Raw genomic sequence first — 10864 nt, 5'->3', positions numbered from 1 at the left:
ACATCTCTGTGCCTCGGTTTCCTCAAATGGGACAACTCTAGTACTTACCTGATATGGTGATTGTATCAAGTAAGAATCCATATAAAATATTTGGAACCAGGCCTAGTGCACAATGGATTCTCAATAATTAATAATAGCTTTATTCCTTATCATAATTCAGTTGTTCATTTAGTAAACATGAATTAGGTTTTAGTGTGTGCTGAGTTTGGTGTAGTAAGTCCCCAGGCATGTAGTAGTGAACAAGACTAACCTTTAGGGCTCAAACTTGTGGGGAAGACAGACACATAAAGCCATAGTTTCAAGACTAGGGGTGCGGCAGGTGGAGGTGGGGGTAAGCCAGGGACCAGGAGCGGAAGTGGGAGTGAAGGCAGGTGTTGAGCTGTCAGGTACTGCATGCTTCAGATGGCGCAGTCCTGTGTTAAGTGCTTTATGTCTGTCATCTCAGTCCATCCTCACACACACCTGTGTGTTAGATGATGCTGTCCTTTTACTGACGGGGAAACTGATTGTTAAGTTACTTGTCTGAGATCACCAAGCCAGTAAATGGTGGGGCCGGAGTCTGACCCAGGCAGAATGAGTGTGGTAATGATGTGCAGGTGGGGTCAGCAGGATAGGGGGTGGTGGCCCTTCATAGAGAAGAGATGCTCTCATGGGGAATGGTGACTTTGCTGTCAGGCCCAGACCTGGAGTTTGCCCTCTACTCTGGCTGAGGCAGAATGTGCAGTGGTTGTCAGCATAGGCCCTGCCCCCAGGCCGCCTGGTTTCCAATTCACTGACCAGCAGTGTGACCTAGAGCAAACTATGGAATCTTCCTGTGCCTCAGTTTTCTCTATAAAATAGGAATAATGATAGTAGCCAAAGCTTGTGGTAATTCTAAGTGCTTTCTTCCAAGAATTTTGCATTTATTACTCATTCAATTATCATGATCTTGCTTTTTCTTTTTTTTTTTTTCCTAGGGGGGACTAACATCTGTGCAGTTGTAAGGTATAAGTTAATGCACACAAAGCAGTTAGAACAGTGCTTGGGGGCAGCCCGGGGGCTCAGCAGTTTAGAGCCACCTGCAGCCCAGGGTGTGACCTTGGAGACCAGGGATCAAGCCCCACTTCAGACTTCCTGCATGGAGCCTGCTTCTCCCTCTGCCTGTGTCTGTGCCCCCCCACCCCGTGTGTCTCTCATGAATAAATGAATAAAATCTTAAAAAAAAAAAGTTTGGAAAACACTGAAACCAAGATAAGCAGTTTTCTTCTCTAAGAGACTCCAGCTCCCTAAAAATGCATTTGTCAGCCTTCACAAATGCAGAATTTCTTCTAATTATTGGGCCATGGAATCCCTTGTTCCGAGGAGCATCTGAGCGGGTTGTGAGGCCTAGAAGGCATTTATGAAAACACTAAAGCAAAAAACATTAGCTTTCAGGTGAAGTTATGCCACCTCAGCTTCCCTATCTGTAAAATGGGAATAGCACACACCTATGACAGGTCCTATCAGTGCGGTCCTGAGGACGAAGTGAGGCAAACGGTGTAACAGTGCACCCGGCCTAATTCCTGGCAGATGGTAAAGGGGGAGCGAACGTTAAGTGTCCGCGCGACCGCCCCCCATGAAGTGGATTCCATGATTCCCCGCGCAGAGCAGCCGGGCCCAGTGAGGTTGGCAGGTGGGCCCCGCCCCGCAGGCTGGGGGGACCAGTGTCTTCCTTTGGGGGGGGGTGAGCCCCCTGGTCACCGAGGATTCGGGGAGGTGCGGGGGTGGGGCTGGGGCCTGGGCGGCCTGGCGGGGGAGGCCGGGCCCGGGTGGAAGCGCGCGGGCGGCGGGCGGCGGGGGACGCGGGAGGCGGCGGGCGCTGGGAGCGGAGCTCTGCGGGTCCCGCGGGGCTCGTTAGCGCTGCCCGGCCGGCAGTCGCCCCGCGGCCCCGGGAGCCCCGAGCGCGCAAACAGCGCCTCCGCCGCGCGCTGACGAGGCCCCGGGAGGCTGGGGCTGCGCGGGCCCCGCGAGGGTCTCGGGGCGCGGCCGCTGGGACCCGGGGCGCCGGAGGCAGCAGCGCCGCCGGCTGAGACCGCGCGGGGGCGCCCGAGGCCACGGAATGAGCCGCGGCGGCCGGAGGCACGGTTAGCCCGACCGCCTAGAGCCGCGCGGGGCAGCACCGAGGCCCTGCGGCCCGGGGGGCTCTTGCTCGCTCAGCTGGCTTATTTTTATTTTTTATTTATTTTATTGGAGCTCAATTTGCCAACATATAGCGTAATACCCAGTGCTCATCCCGTCAGGTGCCCCCCTCAGTGCCCGTCACCCATTCACCCCCACCCCCCGCCCTCCTCCCCTTCTACCACCCCTCGTTCGTGTCCCAGAGTTAGGAGTCTTTACGTTCTGGCTCCCTTTCTGATATTTCCCACACAGTTCTTCTCCCTTCCCTTATATTCCCTTTCACTATTATTTATATTCCCCAAATGAATGAGAACATATAATGTTTGTCCTTCTCAGATTGACTCATTTCACTCAGCATAATACCCTCCAGTTCCATCCACGTTGAAGCAAATGGTGGGTATTTGTCGTTTTTAATGGCTGAGGAATATTCCATTCTACACATAGACCACAGCTTCTTTATCCATTCATCTTTTGATGGACACCGAGGCTCCTTCCACAGTTTCCGAGAGTTGTCTCTTATGGTTTGCCTCCCTCCCTGTTTTCATCTTATTTGAATTGACACTTTAAGTATTATAAAATGACCCTCTTTATGAGTCCTCATTGCGGTTTTTTTTTTCTTTCATTGTGGTTTTGATTTGTATTTTCCTGATGGCCAGTGATGCGGAGCCACCAACTTACCTAGATAACTTTCAAATCATCCTGAAAACCTACAAATACCGCCTGAGAGAGAACAGCTGGAATGCTCACTCAGCTGTTTTAAAAATAATGCAGAAGCATTGGTTCAAGGCCGGTAGTTGTGGCAGATGGTCTTTGCCCTCAGATTTTTGGATGCCTAGTTTTAATCCCCCCCCCCCCCTTTATTACCTGGTAGCAGTCTGCTTTTCTCAATGACTGCTGTCTGTTCTGGGCCTTAAACTCAGTTAATCTCGCTCCTCCCCTTTCTAGAGGAAAAAGAAAGATATCAACCTGAGATGTCTCAGTGACCTCTTAAAGTGTGCACTTTCACTTTTTAAAAAAAAAGATTTTATTTATTTATTTATGAGAGACACACAGAGAGAGGCAGAGACACAGGCAGAGGGAGAAGCAGGCCCCATGCAGGGAACCTGATGTGGGATTTGATCCCGGGACTTCAGGATCACATCCTGAGCCGAAGGCAGGCTCCAAACCGCTGAGCCCCCCAGGGATCCCATGTACTTCACTTGTTAAGCACGTCAGTGAAAAGTGAAAGGAGGGTGGGTCTCAGGGTGTGCAGAGGGAGCCTCCAGGCCAGCCAAGCCTGGCAGGACCATGTTCTCCTGACATAATAGACCAAGGCTATGCCTGGGATGCTCCATTGGCCTCCAGTGTCCAGCATGTGGACCTGCTGCTGCCTGGCTTCCCTCTTTGTCATGCATTCATCCCCTTGGCCCAGAAAGCTATCATGCTACCCTGCAGATAGCAAATCTTTCCTTCTACCTCAGACCTCACTTCCATGCTGCCTGCACTGTTAGACTGCACCAGCCATGAGGATGTCACTTGAAGGTGGTTCCTAACTGTAGCAATACCACTACACTGCTACCCCACTGCTACCTGCACCACCCCTTCCCCCCAGTCCTGAGCACTGGGGGTCACCTGTGACTGCAGTGGGATGGGGAGGGGTTGGCTGGTTCAGAAAAGGCCAAGAAGTTTCTGCTAAAAATGAAATTTGGCTAAGAAGTGACCTCATCTGGCTCCTCAAAGTCCCGTATTTTATAGTGTTGTCTATTTCCCTTTCACATGTGCGGGCTGACCTTAACTTGCTACTTGGATGACAAAGAAACTTAATTCCTTTGTTTTTTCTTTTTTTAAAAGATTTTATTTATTTATTCATGAGAGACACACAGAGAGCGAGGGAGAGGGAGAGGGAGAGGGAGACTCCATGCTGGGAGCCCGATGCGGAACTCGATCCCGGGACTCCAGGATCACGCCTTGGGCCAAAGGCAGGCGCCAAACTGCTGAACCACCCAGGGATCCCCTTGAATTCCTTTCTAACACATTATTATTTCTGATAAGAGCTGGCTGATGAGGACCCCTCCTGAGTTTGTGAGGAGAGTGGTGACTGATGGGAGACTTCCTAGGACAGCCTGGCACTGGGACCAGGCCAGTCCATGTGCGGGGAGGGCATGAGTGCACTTCTGTGACTCCCAGGCAGAGATCTGTAGCGGGACTGGAAGGCAGTTTGATATATCTTCTGTTCCTCTCTGCACTGCGCCTACCCTCTAAGGTTACAACCGTCATTGTGACCTTTGACTCAGTTTTGACGAAGTCGGCTTGGCGGTATTGGGTGGCAATCATGACTGTTGCTGAAGGTACAGAGATGGCACTGAAGTCAGGTTGCTATCTGGCGGCTAGGGGACGCTCATGTGACTGTGGTATGTCCTTCTGACAACTCTTCCCCATCCCCTCCCACGAAGTAAGACAAAGCAAGCCAACAAACTCTCCTCAGTAGGCTGTTGTGCCTTCTGGTCTGCCCAAGATGATCCTCTCTTTAGCCTGTATTGTTCTTGAGGGCTCACCTGGCCTAATGCTTGGTAAGGACCCGCCCATTGACAGGAGCTGAGAAGACAGACTTCTTTCCTGCTCAGAGGAAAGAGGGTCCCTCCTGGCTCTGGAGGGCCTCAGGGAAGAAATCATCAGGCAGGATTCAGATACTGGCTTGCTCTCTCTCTCAGTGTCTAACTCACTGGGCTTTGGATAAGTCAGTTCTTTATCCTTGTCAGTGTCTTGGGCAGAATAATCCTAATGGTATCTTTCCACTCTCAAGTCTTCTCCTTCCACAGCCAGGCCTGGGTGACACAGGAAGGAAAAGGGAAGAAGTTTTGGTGTAGATTGTATAGGCTCCTTCCCAGCAGGGCCTGAAGGAGGAAGTCTTGGGTAAGAAAGGCAGAGTAAGACCTGGGGGTGAGACAGAGAGATCATGATGTGGGGGCTGGAAGATGACCTTCAGGTTCTTTTAAGGTTTTACAGAGGTGAGAGCTGGGCTGCGGGTGGGTTGGCTGTAGTATGTACTCCTGTGCCAGGGGATAGTTTTCCCATTTCCTAATCCCTGTCTGGCACCAAAGTTGGCTCTTTTTGTGAGGCTCATGTGGAATTGTGGCAATGAGTATGAAGCAGGAGGAAGGCCACTTTGTCCTAGGCAAGGCTGCGATGTCAGTGTGTGGGCTCAGGAAGGAGGTGGATGCTTCATGCTCCAGCCCTCTGCCCTGGGAGCTCCCCATATGGGAGATGGGCAGGTGGGTGTCAGGAAGAGCTTGAGATTGGGAAGGACAGGCCTGATATCCTGCTTGTGTGCCACATATGGCAGCACCAGTTCCTAAAGTATCGAAACACAAGGAACCATGTAGAAACAGCTAAGGCCTCAAACTCCCTAACTTCCCCCAGTATCCGCGGCCTCCAGAGACCCTGGCTGAGCACGGTCAGGGTCAGACACCTGGGGTCCATACACCTGCTATAGTTTCTGGGTTCTGACCTCTGTCTCTGTGTATCCTCTTGATCAGAGGCTGGACTCAGGTGGGTAGACAGCTTCCCCAGGTAGAGTGCTGGAATTCCCAATTCATGAGGGCACTCATCATGAGGCCCTCAGACTGTCGCTTCTGGATGGTGCCAGTCACTCCCATGTGGCAGCTTGGGGGAACTCTTGCCTCCACTGTGAACTGTACCGGTTGTTAAATATTTTGACAGTCCTTCCTGCATAGGGGAAGGGGACAGAGGAGTGAGGAATTCTGTTCTGGGCCTCTGGTCTCTGGGCTATGGGGATAGAGTGGCAAAACCAGGCGGGCCTGTGGTCTTCCTCAGCTGTGCTGGAGAGGGTTGTGCCAGAGTCAGCGCCGGGGCCTCCCAGAGACTCTGGCACCTCCTCCCCCAGGATGGGCCATCGATTTGGCACAGCAGACCTCAGTCACCTACCCTCCCATCTGGACACACCTGGCATGAGCCCCATGCTGCATTCCTGGGAAGGAGCCCTGCTGGGAGCCTGTGCCTGCCAAACGCTGGGAGCTGTGCTGCCTTTGTTCCCTGCGGGCGGTTGGCGGGCCGGGTCCCTTCTCCCCTTGGCCAGTTCCTGCCACAGCTAATCTCTTCCCTGTGGCCCATTCTTGGCAATGAGCCCACCCTGGCAGAGCAGACTGCCTGTGGGGTGCCTGCCAGGCAAGCCTGCTTCCTTTGCTGGCACAGGCCCCGTTCCCGTGGAATCCTTCCTGGGGGGCACCATCCCTCGCGGAGTTCTCCTGGGAGCCCGCGGGGTGCTTCTCTCACTAGCACAGTGCCCAGTCATTTCCCTGGATTTCCCCCCTTACACTCTTCTGGGGTTTGCAGGGTGTTTTACTGTTTCCAGGGCTCTTTCATATATTATCTCATTAGATGCTCAGGAGCCCCACAAAGAGCAAATGGTACCTCTGAGGTGGAGGGCTCAGGAGTGGACAGTATTACTGAATGATTTACTCTGACTCTGCCTTCGGGCCCTGGGACAGGGATTTGTCTGAGAACGCTTTCTCAGGATCTAAATGGGGCAGGTGTTTGGCAGTGTAGCAGAGGGCAGCCTGAAGCCTTCTTCTTCCAGGGGCCAGGGAAATCTGAAGCCTGCTGTGGCTCCCTGCTTGCCTGATTTGAAAGCAATAGGGAACTTCTTTCACAAGAGCAGCGGCTTTGGGGTCACCCTGGAAGGGCGGTGAGAAAAGGTTGGTAGGTCAGGGCTTTTGCATTACCAGGCCACTTGGAGACACATTTGGCTTAGAGAAGCTACCTGGTTGGTGGTGGGGCGGGTTGTGGGGAGCTCACTAGGGAGAGATGTGGGTGCTCATTCATGAGTTATGTCTGAACGATACCTTGAAGGTCAAAGTTTGGGCAAATTGAAGTCGGTAAGAGCTGATAAACTAGCCGTTCCTTCTTTTTTTTTTTAAATAAATAAATTTTTTATTGGTGTTCAATTTACCAACTACAGAATAACACCCAGTGCTCATCCTGTCAAGTGCCCCCCTCAGTGCCCATTACCCATTCACCCCCACCCCCCGCCCTCCTCCCCTTCCACCACCCCTAGTTCGTTTCCCAGAGTTAGGAGTCTTCATGTTCTGTCTCCCTTTCTGATATTTCCTACCCATTTTTTCTCCCTTCCCTTCTATTCCCTTTCACTATTATTTATATTCCCCAAATGAATGAGAACATATAATGTTTGTCCTTCTCTGATTGACTTACTTCACTCAGCATAATACCCTCCAATTCCATCCACGTCGAAGCAAATGGTGGGTATTTGTCATTTCTAATGGCTTAGTAATACATTTCCTTTACATCTTTAATTGATTAGCCAGATTGCACTGATTAAAAAAAACCATACAGTACTTTTAGTTGACATTTATATAGCTATAATAAGATTTCCTTATAAAACACTTTACCAAGGTATAATTGACATACAAAAGGCTGTACATATTTTAGGTGTACAACTTGATGAGTTTGGAGATAAATATACTTCCAGGAAACGATCTCCACAATCTGTGCCATGAACATATTCATTTCCTTCTGAAGTTTTCTTCCTTTCTTTTACCTATCTGTCCTCTATAGCCAAATACAAAAGGAAACCAACAGGGCAACTCCCGAATTGAAAATGCTCCCTCCCGGTAGCAACACCCTTGTCAAGAAAATTAGAAGTATGAGTAATTTAATTACCTGGCTGTTCCAATGATTACATTGTAGTTAGCATGATTAGATTGCGCTCCATTGGATCAAATTGAATCAGTCAAGAATTCCTAGAAGTCACCACCCACTCCTTGAAGGTGACTGAATATAAATACACCCTGGTTCCTGCTCTGGGACACTTTGCTAATTGAAAGAGTTTCCATCATGCTTGATTTTCCTTGAGAATCATGATTTTAAGAGTATTAAATGCGGAAAACACTGTGTTGTAATTCCTAATATACTCAGTAGGGATATTCTCCAGAATGTGATTTATTTGCATTGGCAAATGACTTTCTGAATTGTGGGGCAATTCCTATGAAGGTATTCCTATGATTTACACAATTGCATTTCTAGAAAATCCAAATGTATATTAATGGGCAAGGATACTTTTATGTAATTACGGGTAGAACTGAATTGGATGCAAGATCAAAATCTCAAAACAGATTTTCCTCCCATATTCATGACCAGGTGTCACTGCAGAGCACTGATATGCTTCCAGTCAGCCTGGCTGACCCGCTCACTGTCAGCCTCAGCCCTCATCACCGTGTAGGCCAATCCAACCAACTGCAGGTTTCACATCACTGCGATGGGCGGCCACACCCTTATTGAGATTGAGTGGTTTAGTGGATGGAATCACCTCGCCATTATCGTGATTTAGGTTATTGGTCTCAGGATCCAATGACACTCCACCCCCTGAAACAGAATCCACCAGGAAGTCCTGGAAGTCTCTGCCGACTCCGTGAAGGTGCCCAGATAGAAGCCTGCTGCCCGTCCTCCACCACTGTGCTGGTCTGGAGAGCGGGACCAAGTAGCCAGCGTCCTGGCCACAGCATCCCCGCAGGCCCTGCAGCCCCCAGCAGCCGCCACCGTGCCCCCGTCCCCGCTCAGGGTGGCTGTGGTGTGCAGCAGCAACATGAACAGGAGCATGGAAGCCCATGATATCCTCCAGAAAAGGGGGTTCTGCGTCCGGTCTTTTGGAGTCGCGCGTCAGGTGAAGCTCCCGGGTCTCATACGCAATTGCCCCGTGCTCTATGACTTCTCCACGACCTACAAGCAGATGTATAAGGACCTCTGGAGGAAAAACCGGGAATGCTACAGCAGCAACGGAATCCTTCAACTCTTGGGGAGAAACCAGAGGATCAAGCCGCACCCAGAAAGGTTCCAGGAGTGCAGCGACCCCTTTGATGTCATCTTCACCTGCGAGGAGAGGGTCTATGACCGAGTGGTGCAAGACCTATGCGCCAGGGAACAGGCAACCTTCCAGCCTCTGCATGTGGTCAACGTGGACATTGTGGACACCTTGGAGGAGGCCACCCTTGGGGCTTTCCTCATCTACAGGCTGTGCCAGAGCCTCCAGCAGGCAGGCGACATGGAAGACAGTCTTGGTCAGCTGCTGCTGGCTGCGGAGGAGAAAACTGGAAAGAGCTTTCTTCTACTGAAGGTCAGGGCTGGGATTGGCACGGGGAACAACTTGGGGGGGGGCGGGGGTTGGACTAGTCTGTATTTTCTTTGAAAAAATGGTTTTAACGCCCTTTCCACAAACTTCTGTTTGTAGGATTTTTAGGTGCATCCCACTGGGGAAGAGAGAAGAGCAAGAAAAGGAAATCCTTGGGAAACCGAGGACAACGGCTGGTAGTCATGGAAACAATCCAAACTGGGGGACATTGCTCTGGGTACTTTAGGCACAAGAAGTAATTCAGTGCTCACGTGGGTCTGCAAGGAAGTTATTGCCACAGCCTGCATTTTGCAGATGAGCAAAGAAAAGTTTATAATGGAGTGTGGAACTCCATTTGGTGAAGGATATTCAGCCAGGAAACATTTTTCAGGCCATCAAATTTTTTCTCAGCCTTCTTTTGGAGACTCGAGGGGAGAACTAATTTCCTTGCCTTTCCTAGCTTCTAGAAAGCACCATGTTTCTTGGCTGATGGTCTCCTATTCCATCTTCAAAGCCAGCCATGGAAAGTTGAGTCCTTTCACATGGCATCACTCTGTCCTCCTCTTCTTCCTCCCTCTTCCACATTGAAGGACCCTTGTAATTACATTGGGCTCACCCAGATAATTCAGGTTGATCTCCCAATTTTAAGGTCTGTGGTGTTAAAAAGCAAGCCACAGGCCCAAGGTGGAGTCACTCGCCCTCACAACTGCAAACCAAGCCTTAATTGCAGTTTCAAACTTCTCCAGGAGTGGACTTGGAAAGCAATCAATCTGGGCTTTTCTACTTAGCACCAATGGGCTAATCAGTCACATAGGTCTTCTCCATCTCCCAAAGGAAGGTGAGGTAATTCCCCTAATAAGACCTCCTCCCATTTCCATCCAGGGAAGGGGATTTTGCCTGAAACAGTCCCTTATTTTCTTTGCTAAAAACCTCTTGCTTGATTGTCCTTTCTATAAAAAGCCTTGCATTTTGTATAACTCCTCTGAGCTCCCCTCTACTCTCTGGATGATATGCTGCCTGATTCATGAATTGATTAATAAAGCCAATTATATCTTTACAATGTGCTCATGTGAGTTTTTGTGATTTAACAATGGATTAGGAAACTTAATCCTATGTGTACACTTAATTTTAAAGTATACTGCTTGCAATGTCTGAGGGTGTTCTTTTGGAAATAGAATAGAATGAAACAATTAAGTAAGCATGAATTCCTCTTCATTGTCATAAATTATTGAGAGCTCCTTGGACGTCATTAATTACACAGTAAAGAAGTATATTAAAATTAGAGGTATAAAAAATAAAATAAAATAAAATTAGAGGTATAGGCTATCACTTTTTAAGAAATAATTTTGTTTTGCTCACTTTTTTAGAGAGCAGGTGAGCAGGAGTGGTAGGGCAGTGGGGAGGAGCATTAGAAGAAAGAGAATCCCAAGCAGGCTCCACACCCAGCACGGAGCCCAATGCAGGGCTCAGTCTCATGACCCAAGATTATGACTTGAGCCTAAATCAAGAGTCAGACACTTAACCCCCTGAGCCGCCCAGGTGGCCCTCCTTTTGCTCATTTTGAGTGGTATATTAATTATAGAGGGTTTTTTTCTTTTTTTATAATAA

The 10864-nt window shown here is 49.6% G+C and overlaps 1 protein-coding gene across 1 annotated transcript; it reads left to right on the top strand.

Moving 5' to 3' along the window:
* Window positions 1-1598: 1598 nt before the first annotated feature.
* On the top strand, window positions 1599-10294 carry LOC140615567 (RNA polymerase II subunit A C-terminal domain phosphatase SSU72 like protein 2-like). The gene is made up of 3 exons (XM_072795427.1): window positions 1599-1651; window positions 8290-9262; window positions 9377-10294. Exons 2-3 carry the CDS (start codon window positions 8735-8737, stop codon window positions 9383-9385), a joined length of 537 nt encoding a protein of 178 aa, XP_072651528.1. The 5' UTR covers window positions 1599-1651; window positions 8290-8734; the 3' UTR covers window positions 9386-10294.
* The last annotated feature ends 570 nt before the right edge of the window (window positions 10295-10864 follow it).

The sequence above is a fragment of the Canis lupus genome, chromosome 23 (genome assembly GCF_048164855.1).
Source record: "Canis lupus baileyi chromosome 23, mCanLup2.hap1, whole genome shotgun sequence".
NCBI classification, from domain to species: domain Eukaryota; kingdom Metazoa; phylum Chordata; class Mammalia; order Carnivora; family Canidae; genus Canis; species Canis lupus.
The sequence above is the reverse complement of the archived record's forward strand: the minus strand, read 5'-3'. Positions and strand labels throughout refer to the sequence as shown.